This window comes from Rhamphochromis longiceps, linkage group LG3 (genome assembly GCF_057381845.1).
Source record: "Rhamphochromis longiceps isolate RC_006_pf linkage group LG3, R_longiceps_female_GT1.1, whole genome shotgun sequence".
Lineage (NCBI taxonomy): Eukaryota > Metazoa > Chordata > Actinopteri > Cichliformes > Cichlidae > Rhamphochromis > Rhamphochromis longiceps.
The window spans coordinates 55,786,880-55,810,157 of NC_140559.1; the positions used below are offsets into that span (position 1 = coordinate 55,786,880).

General features: G+C 39.8%; 1 protein-coding gene across 2 annotated transcripts in view; it reads left to right on the forward strand.

The window, feature by feature from the left end:
* Window positions 1-22,194, forward strand: part of fgf11a (fibroblast growth factor 11a) — a 121,422-nt gene extending 99,228 nt beyond the window's left edge. For both annotated transcript variants that reach the window (XM_085400417.1, XM_085400416.1), the window contains 2 exons: window positions 11,766-11,964; window positions 15,203-22,194. In XM_085400417.1, coding sequence (XP_085256543.1) covers window positions 11,766-11,964; window positions 15,203-15,345 — 342 coding nt within the window. In that variant the 3' untranslated portion in view covers window positions 15,346-22,194. The remainder of the gene's footprint in view (window positions 1-11,765; window positions 11,965-15,202) is intronic.
* The last annotated feature ends 1,084 nt before the right edge of the window (window positions 22,195-23,278 follow it).

The window sequence follows — 23,278 nt, forward strand, 5'->3', positions numbered from 1 at the left end:
TTAGTTTACTGTGTGGTCAGAAGCCTGTCAGCATCCAGTTGCTGTATTAATGGCTTGGATGAACTTGTGGCTCAGGAGGAACAGCAGGGCATCTACTAACTGGAAGGTTCGTGGTTTGATTCTCCAGTCTGCATGACAATGTATTCTGATTCCCAATACTTTTGTGTGAGTATGTAAATGTTAGGTAGGAAGAAGTGCTTGTGTGAATAATGTTGTATAAAGTCCTTTGAGTGTTCAAGTAGGGCAGAAAAGCGCTATATAAGAATCAGTCTATTTACAAGAACTACAGTTATTAATTTAGGCAATGTCTCAATGCCAATTGATAATTATGAATATTTCTTTAAGTTGCTGCTTTTGTGCTGTTCAATTCAATTCAATTTAATTTATACAGCGCCAACTGACAACAACAGTCGCCTCAAGGTGCTTTATATTGTAAGGTAGACCCTATAATAATACATAGGGTCAGAAGAACCCAACATAAAGAGAAAAACAACAATCTTATGACCCCCTATGAGCAATCAGTTTGGCGACAGTGGGAAGGAAATACTCCCTTTTAACAGGGAGAAACCTCCGGCAGAACCAGGCTCAGGGAGGGCTGGCTATCTGCCGTGACCATAACATACAACCATCTACAAAAGCATTGGACCACACTTCTTAATGTTTGCATTCACATGTCTTCAGTCTCATTGCAACAAATCTATATAGTCAAGTATGCAAACTGCCTTTAAAAACATCTGTGAAAGAATAGCTCATTCCAGGACCACGATACTGTAATGGGACGCCACTGTTACAACAGGTTAGATCAGGAAACGTCTTCCCTCCTACATGAACTGTAAGTGGTTTTACTGCAGAGTGGAAGCGTTCAGGAGCCATGGCAACTCAGCCACTTTAGGAGTTGTAAGTGAAAAGACAGCTTGGATGGACAGTTATTGACCTAAAAATGCATAAATAAAATTAAAAACTGTCACTCTTTATTAATACTTTGAGTTCCCTCTGTCTGTCTTAATAATTACAATAGATGCAGCCTCCTCAGCATCAGCCTCCTCTGATCCAAATGCACCTGAGAATGTTACTGAGAGGCTGTTCAGAAGCAGCTTACACAGTCTTTTGTGAATCCTGTTATTTTTTTGTAGCATACTGTCCTACAGCAATAGAGCATACTTACACAGCTACAATGAGGATGACACATCCTTTTTTCAGAGTGAAGCATCTTTTCGCCTCTGAAAAAAAGGTCCTAACAGCCCCGCGTACAGTGGCAGTCCAAGTCAAGCAGAAAAATGCTGCTTTTAAAACTCAAGCAAACAGGCTCTTTTCTGGTTTGACAAAATTGCTTTGAATGTCAGAGCTTGTTTTTCATTTAATAGCTGTGGATGTTGATGCTTTTTAGCACTCGAGCTGACTAGTTTATCCGCTAGAGAGTACAGCGCTCACTTGGAGATGGAACTTTCCTTACCTAAAAGCTGAGCAGCTGCTTAAATGCACAGTTTGAAAGAATGGCGCTGATGATAGTGCGAAAGAGCAAAGCAGCAGGGCTGTATGTTGTCCATAAACGATATAATAAATGATAATTATGCCTATCTTTAGAGAATTGTTTTTTCCAAGCTCCTGTGATGCTTCCTCAGCTGTTTGTCCTCAATTAAAGTTGTTTTTCTACTCATTTGCTCAGATAATAATCGGCTTTTCTCTAAACAAGCATTTGTGAGGCTAACCTTGCTCTGTGTGCAGATTGTTATCCTCCTGACAAGAGTTGCATCTGTAGGTAAATATTCAACATGCACTTTACAGAGACACAGTCATTGTTGTTTTATTCCTCTGTCACGTATGTCCTCTGCCAAAATGCTGCACTTCCATGGCTTTATTTTGTTAATAAATATTTGAGATTTGAGGTTTTATTAATCAGTCATCTTCATTCATCTTCAGAATAACAACTAAAGTAGAAATATGCACAGAACCAAGAGCCTTTCAGGTGAAAGAAAACAATTCCTGTTCAATTCAGAATATTTTACAACCCAGCTATCTTTTTAAACTTTTGTGCCCTGCAGGATATTTTTATGACACTTCTTTTTTTTTTTTATTCGATTGTGAAGTGAAAAGACAAGATAGATGTGACAGAGAAACGAGGGCTGATAATTTCAGCTGACAGTCGTCTGATGGACTTAAAGTTGTGAAGCCAAATTTGGCCTGTAGACCTTTGTGATGACACGATGCACTCGTCTACATGAAACACAAAGGAGATTAAAATAACTCGGTGTCACTTTGACGCTGATGAAAATGTGCACAGTACAAAAGTTTTGACCAAATACGTTAATGTGCACTCATCTTATAGTAGTCACATCTACTAAATGTAATGTGAATGGAGACGAACCCACAAAGAATTATCAGCAGATTTCTGTAGAGTAGCATCTGTTTACCAAACGCTTGCATGACTGTCCCGCCCTTTTAATGAAATGATTGTGTGAATGTTGTGTTTACAGTTTTTTTCTGCTTGCCCCAAGTGGCTACAGACATTGGTAATCCGATTTTTTTTAATTAAGTTTTCTCTTGTGTGTGTTACGAATACTTGAATGTGATCAACTTAGCAACTGTGACTTCACACTTTAGTTTCTGGACTCTGGATTTTGAAACCTCATGATTACCATTTTGGTCAACACCATGTTAGCTGCATAATTCCAGTCAATGCAATTCCGTTTATTTATGTTTTACATTGTAAAGTAAAGATTCTACAATGATATAGTGAAAACTCCAATAACCAAACGACCCCCTATGGGCAAGCACTTGGAGACACTGGGAAGGAAAAACTCCCTTTTAACAGGAAGAAACTTCCAGAACCTCATGGTGGGGCAGCCATCTGCTGCAACTGGTTGGATGTGAGGGGAGGGACACAGGACAAACGACACTGTGGAATAGAACCAGCGTGTAACTAAGGGTCACCTAATCCAGCCCCAACTATCCGGTTGTTCAGTCTGACGTCACTAGCCGTGTCTGGGCCTAAACTCCGCTGCAGGTCCATATATCAAACGATCACTATGGCATTACTGAGAGTTGAAAAACTGTCTAAAGTCTTTCATCTTTAATAAAATGATCAGCGTTCTGCTCTACCAGGTGTAACAATTGAGTTTAACATCCAGGCATCCATGAAAACGGAATTTATGACATTTAACGGAGTTAGAAGTTAGCAGGAAGTTAGCTCGCTAGCTTCTATCTAAATACAATATAGCATGTCCTGACTGCGGGGTTTTGGAAACAAATTAAAACGTACAGCTCTATTATCACTTCCAACATAAATGAAGACAGAAAACTAAACAGCAGTGACGTTTGTAGGGTTACTGAAGTTGGGCTAGCTGGTATATAATGATGAGCTACGTGACCGCTAGCGCCACAGCTATGTTAGCATAATATAAACAAGCTAACTTTTTTTCCCCTCGATAAAAGTTAACGTGATTGTTCTCGGTGGTCAGGAACAATTGTAATCGCATGGCAGGATGCTGTAAAAGGACCAAACTTCAGCCAGGAGAACAACTGAGATAATCCATCCACAATACGAGGTTAGTCATTCATATACTGCTGCATGGGCTGGGCTGTAGTTACATCCTAAGGTTTTAAAAACTGAGCTTAAATAAATGATTAGTGGTAATAAAAGCCGAGGGAGGTCAACAGTGATCACTGACTGTTTTAGGAGCTTTTTGAGATCAAATAGAAGAAAATACAAAACATTAAACATGTTAACAACACAAAAGCCATATTAAACGCAGACTACTTTAGGCCCGGAAGTAGGATTCGTCACATCATCACTTAACGACTGGATAAGATTGATGCTAGAAGTTATGCTAATGCTAATACGCTTGGTTAGCAAGCTGCACTGTTAAGCTGTACAGCCTAAAATGTACATACTAATTAGTGTAAAACCGAAGCACAAACTCCCCGGAAGACTGTAATACACATCAGACCACATTATTTATCAGATAATTCAATTCAAATGCTCCCAAAGGTGCCAACACCACAACCAAAGTTCAGTTCAGTGATTTCAATGACCAGAGATAAGGCATAGAGCAGGGGTCCACGAGGGCCGGTGTCCCTGCAGGTTTTAGGTTTAGTGTCCTTGATCCATCACAGCTGATTTAAATGGATAAATTACCTTCTCAACATGTCTTGAAGTCCTCCAGAGGCCTAGTAATGAACTAATCATGTGATTCAGGTGTGTTGACCCAGGGTGAGATCTAAAACCTGCAGGGACACCGGCCCTCGTGGACTGCGATTGGGGACCCCTGGCATAGAGCCAAACCTTTTTATATTTTTAGGAATATTTATTTATATACATATAACATATGTTCAGAAATTGTCCAAAGCTAAAATAAAAAAACAACTCCCTTCAAGTAGAGGAGGAGATGGTCTGGGCAAGCTTCGCACATTTCACATAACTTCCTGTACGGGCGCATGAGGCGTCCTGTACTGTAGCTCTTTCCTTAACAGTCGCTGCAATGTTCAAATGAGGTCGCATTAATGTAAAAGTCACCCATATGTGAATGGCAAAGCCATCACTTTAACTGCCTAATGAAGCCGGCAATGTTACATAGTTGATGTCTTAAAAGGACTTTACTGGGTCACAGGAATTAAACACCTCAGCACCTCATCTGATTGGTTTCACTCCACCAAAGCTGTTTTTTTGTTTGCATTTTGATGCAGTTTATTGTGCCTTTAAAAAAAAAAAAAAAAAAAAAAACGGAAACTGGATATGATCTGGATCTGCTGCTGGATTTAAATGTAACAATATTTTTTTTAAAGAGATACTAATTCTCATGACAAAGGTTGTAACAAAATATAAGATATAGATAGGAAGAGCACATAATGAGTTGTGTAAGGCAGTCAAACTGTTTGCCCTTGACTCCACAGCCGTGACTTACTCCTGTTGTTATCCAAATGAAGGCTCATTATTTTAGCCCATATTCAGATTATCACAATTTTTCCTTTTAATATGTTAAATAAAACATGTAACACGTATCTCCGACCAGCAGCATCCCCAGGACACAATCCCTAAGTGTCTGTGGCTTTGATTGAGGGCCACTGATTAACCTGCAGTGTCAGCTCAGCTTACAAATTGTTTTAAGTTATTCACGCTTGGTTGTGTTGCCCTGCCGTGTCACATGTCGTATGGAACCCTAATCCAGGTTGTTGTCTTTTTTCTGCACCAGAGCTTGTTGTCTTTTTGCAAAGGTCTCACATAAAGTCCCCCATCTAAGTGAACGTGAGGTTCATTGTTTAATAGCAGCTGTGTTGCTGAGAACAGGGCTGAATGATGTTTTTGATGATAGTAAGAGAGTATTCCTAAAATACTTTCTCAGTTTCTCCTTCCTCAGCTGTCATGTTTCTCCCCTCGTTTCCTTTATCCTCATTTGCTTTTTTAAAATTTATTTATTTTATTTTTTTTACCACACCTCCTCCCCCTGTCCCCCCCCTCCCATCACTCGCCCAGTGATCTGTCCATCCGTCACTATCGATGTCAGTGTGGTGTGTGTATTTGTGTGTGTCTATATGCATGTCATCTGGCACTGGGTGGCCTCCCACTGATGTAAGAGGGATCTGTCATGTCTCTCTGTCACAACAGCAGACACGCATGAGTAGATGTACACACACACACACACACACACACACACACACACACACACACACACACACACACACACACACACACACACACACACACACACACCTAAATGCGCATGGTGGACTTGTCTCTACTCAGTCTGTTCTTAGTGAATGCATGAGCAATTTTTCCTCTTTTCCTTCCATCCTAACCCCTGAGATTTACTAGACATTTATATTTTTCTGCTAAAACAACCTTCAAGGCTGCCAGTAGGTTGTGGAGTTGTAGAAGTTATTATTTGTTAGGGTTATATCCACTTCTGCATCCAGAGGTATGAAATACAACATGATGGGACATTTCAACTAAACTCTCCTTAAAATGTGGTTTGTTAAAAAGCTGCAGAGAAAGAATCCCTGGGTGGATTCGTGGCTGTTCTCCAGCTCGAGTGGTTTTTAGCAGGCTAAACGAAGCCCTTCAGGGGGTTACAGAGTGACAAGTGGACACCGGTTAATTTTGTAGCATCAGGAGCTACAGCAGCAGCAGAAGCCCCGGCTGTGTGTTTGGAGCAGCACCTGCTGAACACAAGAGGAACTGCACTGGAGATGCTTTAATGTAGTTTGTCTCTTGGATGAGGGGAATGAGGGGTTATTGGGCTCAGGTGACAGATCGTATTCTCTGTTATTAGACTGAGGCTTGTTGGTGTCCTCGGTGAAGAGATACGAGGATGGCTGCCTTTCCTCAGCATTGATGAAGGGGAAATGATCAGTTAGAAAATCAGCCTGAAGTCCACTGAGAGCAAATCATGAAGACAGATGCTCATCTGTCCCCTGTGTGTATGCTGCTTGAATAATGTGTGTTAGTGTTTAATTTTGAAAAGTCTAAACTCTATAAAACAGCATTGCTGATCTCTCCCTGAGTGCATGCTTTTAACTACGTGCACAAAGCTTTCTTCTGCGTACAATTATATGATTTATTTGATATGTTCGATACAGTAGAAGTCATTTTAATCTTTTTTTAGTCACTAATGTGAGATGGAGAAAAATATCTGTTAATTAACTATTTAATAGGGCTGTGATAGACTGGCGACCTGTTGAGTGTGTACCCAGTCTCTTGCCTTAGTACAGCGAGGATAGGGTCCAGTCAACTTGAGACCCTGAACAGGACAATGAACTGAGAAAATGAATGGAATATATTGTAAATATCTAGACCACTGGTGTCACACATGCTATGACCTTGGCCTTGATTTGGAAAGTGTGAAATTTGCAGTGAAGTCATGAATTACTCATTAAAAAGCATTTCTAGCATTTCTAGGCATTTCTAATAAAATATGTGGAAAGTTATCCGTATTTTAAGTCTGTATTTTAAATCATTTAACAGGAAATAAAACCCTCTGCTCTCTGTTTTTTAAAGGAGGGGCTGACAGGTATCACTTTGGTTAGTCTTGGATTGTCAGCTTTTTCTTTCTTGTTTCCTTTGTTAGGTTTAAATCTTGGCTGTTTGGCAGGTGAACATTGTCAGGATGTACTTTTTTACACTTGAAGTAACTTGTAATATTTTTTTAACCTGTTATTCAAGATTTTTACTGCTCTGACTGAGTTTAAATCATATACAGGCATGATTCAGACAATCCATCTAACTGAAAAAAGAGTCTTATATGTGCTCATGCATGCAGATATTCACTTTAGTGCCCCACTCCAGATAGTGTGTTAGTTTGAAGGCTTAGTACACTTTTGTGTAGTAATACTGTATATACCGATTGTGTGGTACTGTAGTTACACTTTGACAGCACAGTAAGTGACTCAAATCAAGCTGTTCTCTTTAAACCTGACATTCTTCTTACGCTTTGGGAATGGACTGGCTTTTATATAAGCCAGTTTTCTAGTTGGACTACACTTACTATACACTTTAAGCTGTCATGATCCTGGGTCTTTTGACCCAGCGTTTTAAGTTTGAGTTTATTTTGTTCATTAGGTTATCTAAGTTCATTTGGTTATTAGACTCCTTGTGTTTTCTTCCCCTGTATTTAAGTTTCCCCTCAACCTTCGTGTTTCATGCTGCGTGTCATTTGTTATCAAGTTTGTATTATTATGCCTAAGTGTTTCTAGTTATTATTTTCCCCTCGTGTTTCCAACCATGTTAAATCCCCCCTGCTCTTCATGCGTTTCATGTCTGTGTCTTACGTTGTCAAGTTCGGGTTGTCATGTCTATGTCTCATTATGTTTCCTGTTTTATTGTGAAGAGGTCTGGTGTTCTGTGTTCATCATGTTCAGTTTTACTCTCCCACTGTGACGTCATTATGTTCATGTGTGCCAGCTGTTTCCTCATGTGTCTCCACTTCCCCTAATCACCTCCTGTGTATTTAAGTCCTCTGTTTTCAGTGTGTGATTGTCAGGTCGTCTGTTGTTCACGCCATGTTCTCCATGCCATGTTTCTAGGTTTCATGTCCAGGTTTTTTCATGTTGTTTGTTTAGTTCTCCCAGTTTAGGTTAATGTTAGTTTTATTTCTGTTTGCCTTGCCCGTTATTTGTACCTTTTCTGCCAGCCTCATTAAACGGCTCGCTTTTTGTTACTCAAGTTTTGATCCAAGTTCCTTGGTGTCTGCATTTTGGGTCCACTCTTCACAATACATACAGTCTGCTCTCGCCAGACTGTGACATAAGCACTTTATCTACCTCCCATCTACAGCCAGTTTGAAATAAGTTGATCTAACATGCATGAAACCCATACAGGCACAGGTAGAACATGCCGACTCATCACACAGAGGCACCAGCTTTCAAACCAGAAGTCTTCTTGCTACTTGTTATACGTTTAATTCTTATTCGTTTTCAGTGTTAATTTAATATTTTATATTTCTGTATTATTTTTATTGTAGTCTCTGGATTTTGTTTTGTCTCTAAGTTGGGATAGCTATCATTAAGGAGCAGACTGTAGTAAGCCCAGAGTGCCTAAATTGCCGGTGTAAAATGTGGGCTGGCAGATGCAACAACAACTTGATTGTCTTAAAACCATACTTGACTGTGTACTGAATGGAGATCTTTTTCCTTAACTAAGATTTTTGAAACCCATGTTTAAGATGTCAACACTTATTTTAGAAGGAATTCAAAGCACTGGCTAACCATATATTTGGTCTTACCCACGTCGAACTCTTAGTTTGTTTTTATTTTCTGTCAGCATAGACACTGAGTCAAGATGACAGATGAGGGAGCAGCCTGCCCTTTAACATCAGTCTGCACCTCAGCTTTGAGTGGACTTGGCATTTTGTTGAGGCTGAGATGTTAAGAAGACACCAGACACTCACAAGCACATTTTGCACATCTAGCAAAAACACAGTAACTGTTATAAGAAATGGCCCAAGAAATTTAAAATGTGGGGGAAAGTAGCCCTGATATCTGGTTTGCTGCTGACATGACACATGCTTAACAGAAAAGTCACAATGATCTCACACACATAACTGCACCATTAAGTTACAGTGAAGGTTTACCTCAAAGCAAACTTAAAATAGTTCGAGTAAAGGTCAAAATTTGAAACAGCTAAAATATCCACAAACCACCAAAACAATCTCTTTTCATATACAATTAAAACGCTTATATTCTCTGGTGTGGTTATACTGTAGTGTATGGTTTCAACAGAGTTCAACACACTGAACAGGAATATGTCATGAGTCACTCTTGTATGCTTTTCATACAAGTTTCACACGAGACAGATACAAACTTCATAAGATTTATATATATCTTTTCCATATGGGTAGCAGCGGTCCCCAACCCCCGGGGCCGGTCCGTGAGTCGTTTGGTACCAGGCCACGAGAGTAGAGCCTCGGGTGTGAAATTTATAGTTTTTTCTCGTGTTGCAGTTGTGTCTTATTTTGAAAGAAATAATTACGTGTTACTATAGCGACCAGAGATTAATTAAGGGGCAGAGAGGAGGATGTTACTCTCAATGTTGTTGGCAGATTTCAGGAGGACGCTGCTAATAAAGTTACACAATTACACAGCGAATTTGCGTTTATTATTATATAATAAATACCACAGTTTTTGTCTTGGGCGTATCATTTTATTGTGTTGTATTTATCTGCAACACCTTAAAGGCCGGTCCATGAAAATATTGTCTTACATTAAACTGGTCCGTGGTGCTTAAAAGTTTGGGGACCGCTGAACTATAGTGATGCCGTGAGAATAAAGGCATGTTAATTGTACGTGAAGAGTGAGGGCCTTGGAGCTGTTTTATGTTTTACCTGATATAAAATGCACCACCAATCCAAGTGCTCCTTTTAAAACAGTTTAAAAATGACGTTTGTTAGAAAGCTGTAGGGAGCACTGCGTCAACACACTGGTCGCTCAAAATGATTTAGAACTTTTTGGAAGTGGAAAGACTGTCGGAGAGGCAATGAGTGAGGATTGCTTTGATGCACCTGAAGTCATCATATATGTCATCATATATGTCATCATATATCTTCAAATGTAGATGTGCCTGCACATGATGGCACTCTGGAGCAGTTCAAGTCATTTCCATCAAACGTTCTCCCCTGAGGAAACTGAGGACTTCACAGTAGGACCCTGTGTTGAAAACATGGTCCTTGTTGGAAACTGTGATGTGGGCCAGTTCCACTTTTCAAAAAATGTAATAAATGGGGTGTCCCAAGAAAATGAAAAAGTAAAGCAGAAGAGTTTCCATGTGAAAATTATACCAGGAAATTACATTGACAGGAGTGCAAGAACACTGGGTATTAGAATACAGTCAGTTTATACATCTGTGTTCACAACCCTGCAATAAAGTCTTTAAAGATCCTGCACAGAAAAAATGTCAAAACAACAGAGCTGATGAAACATCCACTGAAAACTATAACAAGTTAAAATAAGCCAGGGTTATCTTTAAAATCCTTAAAGCACACAATTTAATGCAATGTGATCACTTTGTGTTACTTCTCCTAATCATGTGACCTTTTGTAGTCTGCAAAATAACAGAGCCTATCACAGAAAAGATGCTGCATCTTACCACACTTGCTTACTTTTGAGGATCTCCTAAATTTGCTTATCTGGTTCAGGTTCAGTTTAATTCACATAATTAATCAATTAATGGTCTTGAGCATGCATGTCTGATGATGGTGGTGGTGGGGTGGTAATGAGCTGCTGATCAGCTTTAAAGTTACCTTACAATCCTTTAAAGTTCCTACACACACACTGCACAGAGAAGATGAGACACATCACACTGCAGCGAAACGAAGTTAATGATAGCAATCTGATTACACCTTCAGAGACACTGCAGACCTTTGGATTTCACTCTGTGCTAATAGAGCTAAGGTAATGGGTGGGCAAGGGAATGAATGGCTGTCTAAGTGAATGGATGTGTAATTAAAGAATGGGCGATACAGTCGATGTAATTAGCTTGTTTATGTGTGGTACAATGGATATGGGCAGGCGTGAGGATCTGGGCCTGGAATGGAAGACGGAGAGAGGGAGACGAGATAGGAGACGGCGAGGAGGGGCGAGAGTGGGAAGGAGAGAAAGAGAGGGAGCAAACTCCTTATTCAGGCCTTTTCTGCTCACCCGTCACATCAAGGCTCGAAATCAATCCTGCAAATTGGTTTGTTCCTGGACAAGGTTACCAAATGACGGAGGGATGGAGAGAATGAAGTGGAGGAGACACGGAATATGAGATAGAGAAGGAATATGTGAGAGCTGTAACCAGAGATTGTGGGGAGGACGATGAAGGGGAGGAGGGTGGGGATGTCCCGCTGTTGACGTATTGCCTAATGCGGGGGCTCTGTGTGTGTATGTGTGTGTCTGAGTGTGTGTGTGAGCTGAAGGCCAACAGCGACGTCATTAAACTATGAAGGAGGTGAAGGATCCAGTTGATTGTTGTTTGTTACAGGTAAACCGTAGAGACTGAGTTATGACCTGCTGGCTCACAAAACACTTTGTCCGTGTGGCAAAGAGGCATGTACATGTTGGGACTGAGTTTGTCTGTGTGTGTGTGTTTGTGTGTCTGTGTGCATGCCACAGATGTTCCTGTAAACCTGTCACAATGAAATGTGGAACCCATTTCCTCCCATTCCCAGCTGAGCCAGTGGAACCGGAGAGTAAATATATAAATAATAGAACAGATAAAAAATGATGCAATCTCCAAATGTGTTATTCTTCTCCATTGACCTGACGTGTCTTTTTGTGTGTGTGTGTGTTGCTTACAGGAACACTTTACACCTGAGTGTAAGTTTAAGGAGTGTGTGTTTGAGAACTACTACGTCACCTACTCGTCCATCCTGTACAGACAGACCCAGTCAGGGCGGGCTTGGTACATCGGCATCAACCGGGACGGCCAAGTCATGAAGGGGAACCGCGTCAAGAAGACGAAGGGAGCTGCTCACTTCCTGCCCAAGCTTATTGAAGGTAAGCTTGTACGGTATGTACATGTAAAGCATGTTGCTCTCTATCATAAAACAATAAAAATTTCAATTTCAACAAGGGGGCAAAGAAAAAGATCTAAAATAAAAAGACAAAAGGTCATACAGAAGGAAAACCAAGGATAACACAAAAAATAGCAACTGTAACAAAGGAAGCAAGAAATTTCATCAGTCCAGAAAACTTTTTACTTTCCTTAACCTTCATGCAGGATATGAAAATAATAAAGATACAGGATAAGTTATAGAGATTAAAAGTTACATTAAAATGATCAACGTGATCACTTCACGTTGATCATTTTTCAAACCCCCATGAATAAAGTAACACTCATAATCTACTCATGACCTCAATCCATTGTTGAAAAGTTTGAACACATCAGCATGTCAGGAAATTACTATATCATCATAATCTGAGTCACAAATGTGAATCATGTCTTTTCTGTAAATGAGTTTTAGTGCAGAACATTAGATGCATGTATTGAGATCATATCATCAATTATTAGAGAACATACCGCTGAAACTTGTTATCATCCTTTTCTTCTCTTTTATGCTTTATGAGTAGAATTTATAACAGCAACAATAAAAACCTACAACGTTTTTCAAAAGCCATTTAATAGTGCATGATATTTCCTCGTTGCCCGGCACAGAACAGGTGCTGCACCTGCAGATAGTGAGCATGGATCAGTGCACACTCAGCGATGGTGGGGTTTATAACCCATGCCCACTAAGGCTTTATTTGATGATTTTCAGTGTTTATTTACTCCTGATTTTCTAACTGTTGTGTGTAGTCTATATTTTGTATAACCTGTACAGCACTGTGGTCAGCTGAGATTGTTTTGAATGTGTTATGCTGTAGAAATAAACTTTGACTTGATTTGACCTAAGACAGTGCAACCTACAAGGAAAAACACCAGCAGAAGTGGCAAAAATGAATAATAGAGGATCTATTGCTGCTTTTCTATTATGTTATAATGTCCACTCCCTAAGCCAGGATCTGGTTTCTTCCTGTTAGAAGGGAGGTTTTCCTTCCCACTGTCGCCAAATGTTTGATCTTAAGCTAAATTTAGACTTCTGCAGGAAACCTACGTCCTAGCTGGTAACCAGAAACTGCTTTAATCCCTACACCACAACCTTCCATGCCTTTAGACTTGTTGTGGTATACGTCATCCCAGCGTGTAGTTACATTTCTCAGAAGAAGCACTCAAGGTTACGTAGAAGGTTGCAGCGTAGGGTTAAAATAGGGTTCTGGTTATGGCGTCAGTTACTCTATGCCACATTAGTATTAGTATAATTCACGTGTTATGGGGTCATCTGATTGTGTGTTTATTCTCTGTATTATTGTAGGGTCTTATCGTAGGGTCTTTACTTCACACTATAAAGGACTTTGAGGCGACTCTTACTCGACTCGATTTTCTTATTGTGATTGTATAAATAAAATAAAATTGAATTAAAAGTAATCCATATTAGCCAGTATACTGTATATATTCAATTCAATTTTATTTGTACAGCCCCAAATCACAACAACAGTCACCCCTAGGCTCTTTATATTGTACACTGTAAAAAAAAAAAGTAATATAAAAGTATTTTACTGTGTATTTTACAGTTTTGTACTGTTCTTCTAGATTATCATTAAATTTACATAAATAGACTGTGATTTTACATTTCAAATGTAAATTAACGTAAAATTACTGTAAATGTCATAAAACATAATTTTCTTGTTTTTTAAATGTATCTGTCTGTACATGTGCATATTTAGATTGTTAAAATACTTTCCCTAGCAGATCATTACATGGAGAAACCTTTGGAATGCAAGCATGCTGATCCACACAGGTATGCACACATGGGTATTCACAGACGCGGACTAAAGCTTTCTTGGCTGCTGCCTCAAAGCACACTGTGCGCTGTCTATCTTGCGTGCTGCACAATATCGTTTATTATTTAGTAAATATTGATATCTATGACTAGCTAGTTTATTGTGATGGTGCTTTGTTTTCTCTATTATTATGTTACTCTTTGTTGTTTGCTGTCTCCTCTGTTTGTTTTTTTTTTTTTTTTTTTTTTTTTCTCCATACAGGTGACCCAGGAGTTCTTTTTTTTTTTTCTCTCTCTTCCCCCCCCCTTCTCACCGTCTCTTCTCCCCTTTGGTTTTCTTTCTTTCTCTCCCCCTCTTTCTCTCATTCATTCCCCCTGTCCTATTTATTAAAATAAAAAAATAAAAAAATGACAAAGGATGAACTGAAGCTCTGCCATCACGTAATGTCGCATACTGCTGTTTCTGATGTCATTTAAAAAAAAAAAAAAAAAAAAAAAAAAAAGATTGTTAAAATACTTTCACAAATGTATCATAATTTCACAAATATGTGTAAGTTATTTGAAAGATTGAACTGTTAAATTCAAATGTAATGCTATGGAAAAATATATAAAATAATTCCTATAAACTTTTTTTTTACATCAAATAATTATTATTATTGTTGCGATTTAGGGTGATCGTGGCTCAAGAGTTGGCAGTTCGCCTTGACACTCTCGGTCGTTGTGTCCTTGGGCAAGACACTTTACCTACCGCCTACTGGTGATGGCCAGAGGGGAATTGTAAAGCGCTATATCAATGCAATCCATTATTATTTAAACCAACTGTTAACTGTATATTTCTGTACATTTAAGTATTATTATTCACATTGCCACATTCATTGACCTTGTTTATGGGTAATTTCATTGTTTAATCACGTTAAAATGTTCCTAATTTAATGTTTAAAAGCACTTGAAAAAGGCAAAATCCCATGTAAAATTAGGGCAACAAACTGTATTGTCATTACTGAAAATAACCGTATTTTTATGGGAAAGTTATTTTCTGTTATTTTCTGGTATAATTTTGGCGCCCCAGCTGCTGGAATATTACTGATTTTTTAGGATTTTTTTTTACGTTGTAAGGTAGACCCTACAATAATACATACAGAGAAAAACCCAACAATCACATAACCCCCTATGAGCAAGCACTTGACAGTGGGAAGGAAAAAGTCCCTTTTAACAGGAAGAAACCTCCAGCTGAACCAGGCTCAGGGAGGGGCGGGGCCATCTGCCATTACCAGTTGGGGTGAGAGAAGGAAGACAAGATAAAAGACATGCTGTGGAAGAGAGCCAGAGACTGATATAATATACTGTATGCATTTATGTGTCCAATCTTTCTAATTTTTCTTTCTCCCTCCCCAAAATAAACTTGCCTTGCCCAGTGGCTATGTACAGGGAGCCCTCTCTACATGACGTTGGTGAACAGAGTCCGCCCAGAAAAACGCCCAAGACCTCCAGTGATTCGCCTGTGCTCCAGAACGGCAAGAAAGATCCTCAATCCAAAACCAAAACCTCCTCCTCCTAGCGCTCAGAGACACAGGAGAGAGGAGTGGTAGACAACACGTGGACAATGGGCACCAGCGGACACCTGAACAAGTTTGTTAGGGCTACCCTCCCCCCCACATGCTGCCTGTAATACTGATCCCATAATGCACTGGTGACAAACTGGGTAAAAAGCAGAAGCAAGTCCAGGCAGAGTGGAGTTGGCCAGTGGGAGGCCCCTTTTACCTTTACAGAAGCCCATTCACACCAGCCCACCATGTTCTTATTTAATGACCTTTATGATTAGCAGAGCCTGGGATCTAAAAGCAATAACTCCGCAAAGAGGTGAAAAGTGGCCTAACATTGTACAGCATGTCACCACAGCGTGTTCAACCAGCTGGAAGGGAAAAACCCCCACACCCTCTAGACATCATCATTGAGATCCTTCCAGTCAACCAAATATCCAAACAAAGTCTTCCTGGGTTTAACACAAAGAGTGCACTGGGTAAATCTGTCCCTCTGCTGCACATGCTCCACAATTGGGTTACGTCTTTATTCCCCTATGGGGTTTAATGCTAAGGTTAGCTTGACAAAGAGTCATGCTAATGTGAGGCTGTCACACAGACCCTTTGGTTCTAAAGCCATCTGCTCACTCCACATCTTCAGCGTGTGCGTCAGCAACTTTGTGAGATAGCCTGAATATGAGTCAGTCCTATATGCGTGTGTGTGTGTGTGTTCCCTTCTTCCATTCACCTTTGCTACGATTTTATTAGTTCGTGACATGGACTCAATTTTCCACTCTGCGGCACAAGAAAGCCCCTCCCTCCTCTGCGGCTCCGTTAATGGAGTCTGGGACTGATCAGAATCTTTCGACCCTTAAACGAGGGGTCAAAAGCTCCCCCGGCACATTGCGTAACCGCATAACCCACACTCATTTATACACTTACATCTACACATGCATGTTTGTGGTTTGTGCAGCACGTGCACACACTTTAGAGCCCAGATGTCCATGAGCATCGGCCGCTGAAAACCATCTCACACCTTAACACACTTAGCAAAGTGACACGCACGCTCGTGACTGCGCCCACTAACATGACACAGTGGTGAGTGTGTGTACGGGTTCTGGGAGATGATGAGGATATCATCAGCGAAATGGGTTGGTAATGGAGCCTGGCTGTGCGGTTTGTGATTGTGCTGCAATAGCTGTTTTCACTGTGGCCGGCCATGCATTGCACAAACCCTCAAGGGCCACACACTATCTGTGCAAATCATCTTTTGTTTCACTGCACACACACAAATACACACACACATATATATAGAAATGCCAATTTTGTATTTTTTCATCATACTCTGCCATCATGTTCAGGGGGTCTGACTTGAGATTTTGACCTAATTTTGTGTGAAATAGTCAATATTCACACATACACTGATATTCCAGTGAAAGGCTAAAACTAACAGAACAACCTTTCATTGGATATAAATCACAATCAGTAATCCTTTTAATTGGATTTAATGTCAAGTGGCTGTCTTGAAACTAAAGATAAATAATATATGACAGCTGGCTACGCAGCGCTGTGAGTAAAGTAGTCTGAAAGTGTCTGCATTTTCTGAGTTTTAAGCTGTTTCACTAATTTGTCATACACTAAGAGTTATCTTGCATCCGTATGAGAATTACACTTCCCCAAATTTTCGCGCTGCATAGCATTGTTCAAATAAACCGTGTTTATTCCTTAAAGATAAAGATAAAGTTAGAAGACATTATGGAAAGCAGCTCTGGTGGAAAAAGCTCAGTTCCCCCTGAGCAATGAGGCAGCAATACTCAAAAAATAAAAAAATGCCCAAAATGCTGACTTTAAGTAATTTGATTTAATGTAAGTTTCCATCTATTATTTATTTATTTTATCATGTAAGTACAATGTAAAAGGTTCACTTTAATGGTCAAATGAAATTTAGTTGATTGATATACCTTCGGTTTATACCAAGGTGATCCTTATTTGAATAAAAACCTTTGATTTTAGAAAGATTTAAAAATTTTAATTTTAATTTTTAAACTTGTAGTTTTCAGGTATAAGTTTGGGAGTTTCAAAAGTTACATTTTCAGAGACTTTATTTGCATGTATTCCCAGATATCAGTTTGGGAAGCAGATTGTACTTTGAAAGAGTACAATTAAATGAACTATGCCACCAAATTGCATTATGGGAAATGTAGTAACTAATGATCTGTTTTGCTGGAACCAAAGTCAGGATTTCTTCAGCTTCTTCTGCACTGATTTTTCATATAAAGTTCCCATACTTCATACATAAATTAGTGTAGGGTACTCAGTTAAATTACTGTAACATTAACTAAAGAAACTAATGCCGGGGAATCATTTGTTAATGTAATTTTTAACATTTTTAGAAATGAACTCTGCAGTTTTTTGGGGGTGTGGTTTTATAGTAAATCTCTCCCAGAGAGTTTGATTTTGATGCAAAGAGGAATTCAAGCCTTCTTTACTTGTCACGTCCTTACAGTTATTATTTAGAGCTTATATACTGTGATCCCATGATATGACTGAGGCAAAAATAATTAAAGTTGTATGAGCATAGATGATGGTACAAGAATGATGGCTCTGAAAAAAGGAAACTTAAGCGTCTCACATCTTTTTGCCAGTGTTTATTTGTTAGCCTGTCCTGGTAAAGAAAATCACTAGCATATTTAATATTTCACTCCTTTCTTTCCGGAGACCTTGTTTGGTGCATTTCCATTTGTTGTTTCCATTGAACACAAAAAGCAATCATTTTTCATATCAAACTTGCTACAATATGCCAGGCAGGGTAATTGTTTCTGCCTTATGTTTATGTACTGTGGGAAGCGAGGGAGCCCTTTGTGTTCGGGAGGTAAAGGCGAGGCGAGATTGATGATCAGGGCAGAGGGAGAGAGAGAGAGAAACAAAAGAAATGAGCGAGAGAAGAAGAGAAAATTTTAGGGAGGATAATTATGATGATGAGCACAACAAAAAGAGATTTAAAAGGGAATTATGCTAAGGTGGACACTCTTGCCTGAAGACACACATTTACTAGCGCTTCTCCTTATGCGCGTAATCCTCTGCCCCCATGCAACCTGTGGTTGTAAATAATAATAGCTGATAACCCAATCAGGATGGAGGCGAGGGTGCTGAGCAATGTAATCTTCTACCTGAGAATTGAAGCAAATTGTACCTCTGCTTTCCTGAAGGAAGAAAGGAAGGAAGGAAAGAGCAATCCAGTGAATACTTAAAGGAAAGGAAGTGGTCTGAGAGAGAGGAAATAAATAAAAGAGGGGGTGAAGGATATAAAGGAAGGTGATTCAATACATATATGATTTAAAATAATATATATTTTTTAATTTATTGTACTTAAGCTACTGTTAAAACCTCACTTTCACACTGAAGACCTTAATTAAACTGTTAAATAGACATTCAGGTTGATGTGTTTGACCAGACACCCTCCCTGGATCACACGATCCAGAACACAGTGTTTGACTATTATTTGCAGAGTAATTAGTGTTTAATTAAAAGAGGCTCCCTCCTCCCAGAACTGAAGCAAGTCTGTCTGAGACTGGATTCTCTTAGATGGAGAGAGGAGTAACTCAACAAACAGAGCTTTTGTAACATCTATATTATGTATTTTAAGGGCTGGGAAATCTATGTTCCAATATTTTTTTATGTATGTCTCATGACTGTTGTTTTTGGGTTTTAAAAGGAGGTTAAGGGCTAAAGTTTTAGTTTAAATAATCTTTGTGGAAGAGTTTAAGGAGCACGGATTTCACACAGATTATTTTTACCATATAGATAAACAAACGTTTGAAAGTGTGTTCAGACAGAGCACCACCAAAGGCATTGGTGTTACGATGATAAATGACAAACTTGGCTCGTGTGTGCAAAGTTAAGCCGCTGTAGGAGTGCTTTAATCCTGCATTCTCTCTAATGGCCAGCAGGGGGCGACTTATCTGGTTGCACGAAAACGTCAGATTCTATAAAAGCCTTTGGGACAATGACCCAAAACCTCACTCCATGACGGTCTCATTTGCTAGTTCCAAGATTTAATCCCATGTAGAGAGAAAAAATGCTAAAGCTCAAATCAGTGGATAAGAAAAATGAAATAATCTTTTCTCAAGCATTTTACAAAACTAACTATAAAGCACTATTCTACAAACAAGTAAAAAGCATATACCAGTTAAGGGCAAGCCAGTGCATCTCTTTATGTTTATGTGAGAGCTCAGCCATTAGCTCATCTTGCCAGGAACTATGCGGTCACCCTCTATTCTAGAATACTGTTGATATTGCTACATTCATAAAGGTAATTATAAAAGTAGCTTTTTTTTTTTTTAGCCCACAGCTGTTTTCATTTGCTAAACCAGTCCTCATCTCATCAAAAAGGTGCCCCGTGTCCTGTCTGAACACACCTCTGAGGGTAAAGTGACTGTGATGAAGTCTTGATCCACATTTTTAGGTTTGTGGTCTTTTGACAGAAAACCTTCGATACAAAGCTAAAAAGAACGTAAGAAGCAATGAAAGTGGAGAGGTGTCAATATGGGAAATGTGGGGTCCTGCTAGTTTGGCTCTTGTCTCGTGAGAGTGAGAATATCTTTTTTAGTCCATTTGTAATCCTTTCCTGACTCTTAAATACAGAAAATCACTGGAGGGGCCCTTTAACTTTCAAAATAAAAGCTGCATGAGAGCAAATAAGGAAAAAAATATTAAATTTTTATGGAGTAAGTGTAGGGCTGTGAACATTTTGTGTCATGCCTCATGTCATGTCATACAGTGACTTTAAAGCCAAACTTTTGTTAAACCAGTCCATCTTTGTCACTTCACTGACCCCACGTCAGTCAACACTGACATCTAGTGAATGATGGATTCAAAGCTAACTAAACTTCGGTGTGTTTTGCATGTGTGTGTGTGTCGATTCAGCAATTAAATGCAATCCATTAGAAATGATCCATCAGCCACTTAAAGCTGGATCAGACATCTGAGTGTCCCACTGTAAAATATGTAGACACGTTTGATTTTTATCCGACTGTTATTTAAATACTAGGTGCAGCCTGATTACTGATGTTAGTACCCATATTTTTTAAGTAACAACTCAGATTTCCAGTTAATAATATCATCGTCATTATTGTGATTTTTTAAGCTCAACTGAGAAGTAATCAGATTAATCCTGGAAGGTTTTATCTGTTATTTTTAGTCTATTTCAAGCTATGGTGGTGATCTTAAAGAGGATGTTGCTTTGTTTGCAGTCTTATTGATTTTACTTTTGCGGTGGCAGAAAAGTAGAATTACTAAATCATTTATAGCGGGTGGAAGGTTTGTGTGGCCACACGTGTTTGCACCGGTTTGTGTGTGTGTGTTTTATGCTGTGTTCGTACACACCTTCTTTTCCCTCCGTCTCTGTCCTGCGAGTCTTTTGTGAAGCCTGAAATCAGCCCGTCCGCTCTCAGCCTTCAGGCTTCACTTCAAACGACTCTGCGTAAATTACAGGATGTAAAGTTTGCCATTTCTCTCGGCGGCCGTCTCTCTGAGCACATGTTTGATTAGTGGACACCCCACTCCCCTCCCGTGGCTGAATTTACTGCTTTTAACTGGCTGATGAATGTCTCCGGATTCAGCTCTAAGCGTTAAATATTGGCCCTTTGGTGAGCTCGGCGTCACTGCTTCTTTATATATGAAAGGGATGGGGAAGGTGTGCCAGCTTGCGCCTAGATATCGAAGGGAGCTAAATGATGTCTATCTGATGCAGCTGCACCCTTCACACACACACACACATACGCACACACATACGCACACACCTCTCCCCCCAGGGACTCCCTTCCCTCCCATTTCTCCCGAGTCAGGGCCCTCCCTGCTTACTGAGCGAATTACAACTGCAGTGAGAGTGAGAGGGTCATCTGGGGTTGTGAAGGACTCAGAGAGAAAGAGAGAGGCATGTGTCACATACTGTAGAGTGGCTACCTCGCGCCTCAAAGCCTCTCTTTGAAGTTCCATTTCCTCTCGGCGAGCCTTTTTTGCATACAGCTAATATGACTTCCCTTTGACCTGGAGGCAGCGCGTTTGTGTGTGTGTGTGTGTGCAGATATCCCACCTACCAATTCTGGTAATCGTATGTAATGTTTGTGTAGCTGTTACTGAATATTTCTGTGTGTCCTTTATGTGTATCCAAGCAGAGAGAGAATAAAGTACAGAGAGCGAGAGAGAATAAATCAAGAGGCCAAATCAATAAGCATGAGTCCTTGGGCAGAAAGCAATAAACTCTTATTAACAAGGTGCAGCCACATTATCTGGGAGGGTGTGGAAAAAAGGGGAGAAATATTGATATAGAGAAAACAACTGCGTGTTTTATTAGAGCTTTTATTTTTCTAACACTTTGCCCTCTTTTGTGTGTGTGTGTGTGTGTGTGTGTGTGTGTGTGAGCTAGCAGAGCTGTTTAAGCGTGCGTGCGTGCATTACTTCGAGGTGGAGTCCCCTCACCACATCTGCAATGCAGCAGAAAACACAAAAAAAAGAGAAAGGGAGGAAGAGAGAGACTCACGTGCTCTGACAAAAGAGTGACGCCTTCCTCGGGTGTTTTTTTTTAATGAAAAAAAAAAAAAGCTTTTAAATTTGAGAGCTGGAGTATTCAATGTCACACCCTGAGAAGCATTAATGAAACTTCAGCTATAAAAGTTTTGCATTTTTGTTGTTGCTTTTTTTTCTTTTTTTTTAAAGGCACACCCCACGATCTCTGAACACATCTGCATTGCACACACACACACACACACACACACACACACACACACACACACACACACACACACACACACACACACACACACACACACAACCCCCTGCATAGCCAGCGCAGATGTGGCTAAATCAGGTGACCTTTACAAGCAGATCATGGAAGGACTTCACCTCTTACAAGCTAATGCACCATCCACGCTTTAGTGGTGACTTTACTCTGTAGTGTTTCTTTACCTGTTTTCTAAAGTGTCATTTGTCAATCTAAGTACTTTGGGTGACTCTCGTGGAATTACTGTGATTTATAATGATATGATGTGAGGTCACATGTGATCCACGTAACTCCTGGTTAGTCACATTCACGTGTGTTTGCTGATTTGATGTGGTTTTGTTGCTGTTTAAATACATATCTGTGTCTTTTACTCTCATGTTGTGGAACTAAAAAGCTAGATCTGTAAAGAATGAGAATTGTGGGGTTTCAAACCCTCTCCTTCCGATCCCCCAGAATCCACCTGTCTGTCACGTACCGCCTGACTGACCAACCTCTGACCTTCACTGTCATCTGTCCTTCAAACATGCACACGGACACATTTCACGTGTGTGTGTGTGCTTGTGTCTGTGTGTTATTCTCTGATCAATCTGTCACTCGTTTTTTTTCCGTTCTGTTGGTTTTTATGGACGATCCAACTTATTGTGAGTCTTCCAGAAAGAATTTTAAGGAAATCATCTTAACATTATTTTAATGTTAGACATATTCTTGTCTTCCAAATGCAAAAAGAGTGCTTCAGTCTTCCAGCTATCAAAGCCACAATGACACTATTTTTGTATTCAAAATGGGGCAAAAAATATATCTATATATCTCTCTATATAAATATATACACGCAAATGTGGTTGGGGTGCAGTAACTCCCCCTGTTGCTGGCAAGGTGGAACAACACAACATTGAAACACCATCCAAACCCATGGATCGCTTGGAGGAAGGAGCTGAAAAGGACTACAGAGAGCCCTGGGAGTTCGGAGACTCAGACTTGTGGGCTGAGATGGAGGATCACAGATGGGCTTGACTACAAGCATGCATGCGCCAATCATTTACTGGACACCTTCAAAGAAACAATCCTTCCCCAATATTTACTCTTTGACACCCTTTAACCCCTTGACCCTCCCCCTCTTCAACACTTCTACTATCCCAAACTCTTCTCTCTGCATTTGCTATATGATCTGTATTTATTTCTATAATAACTTA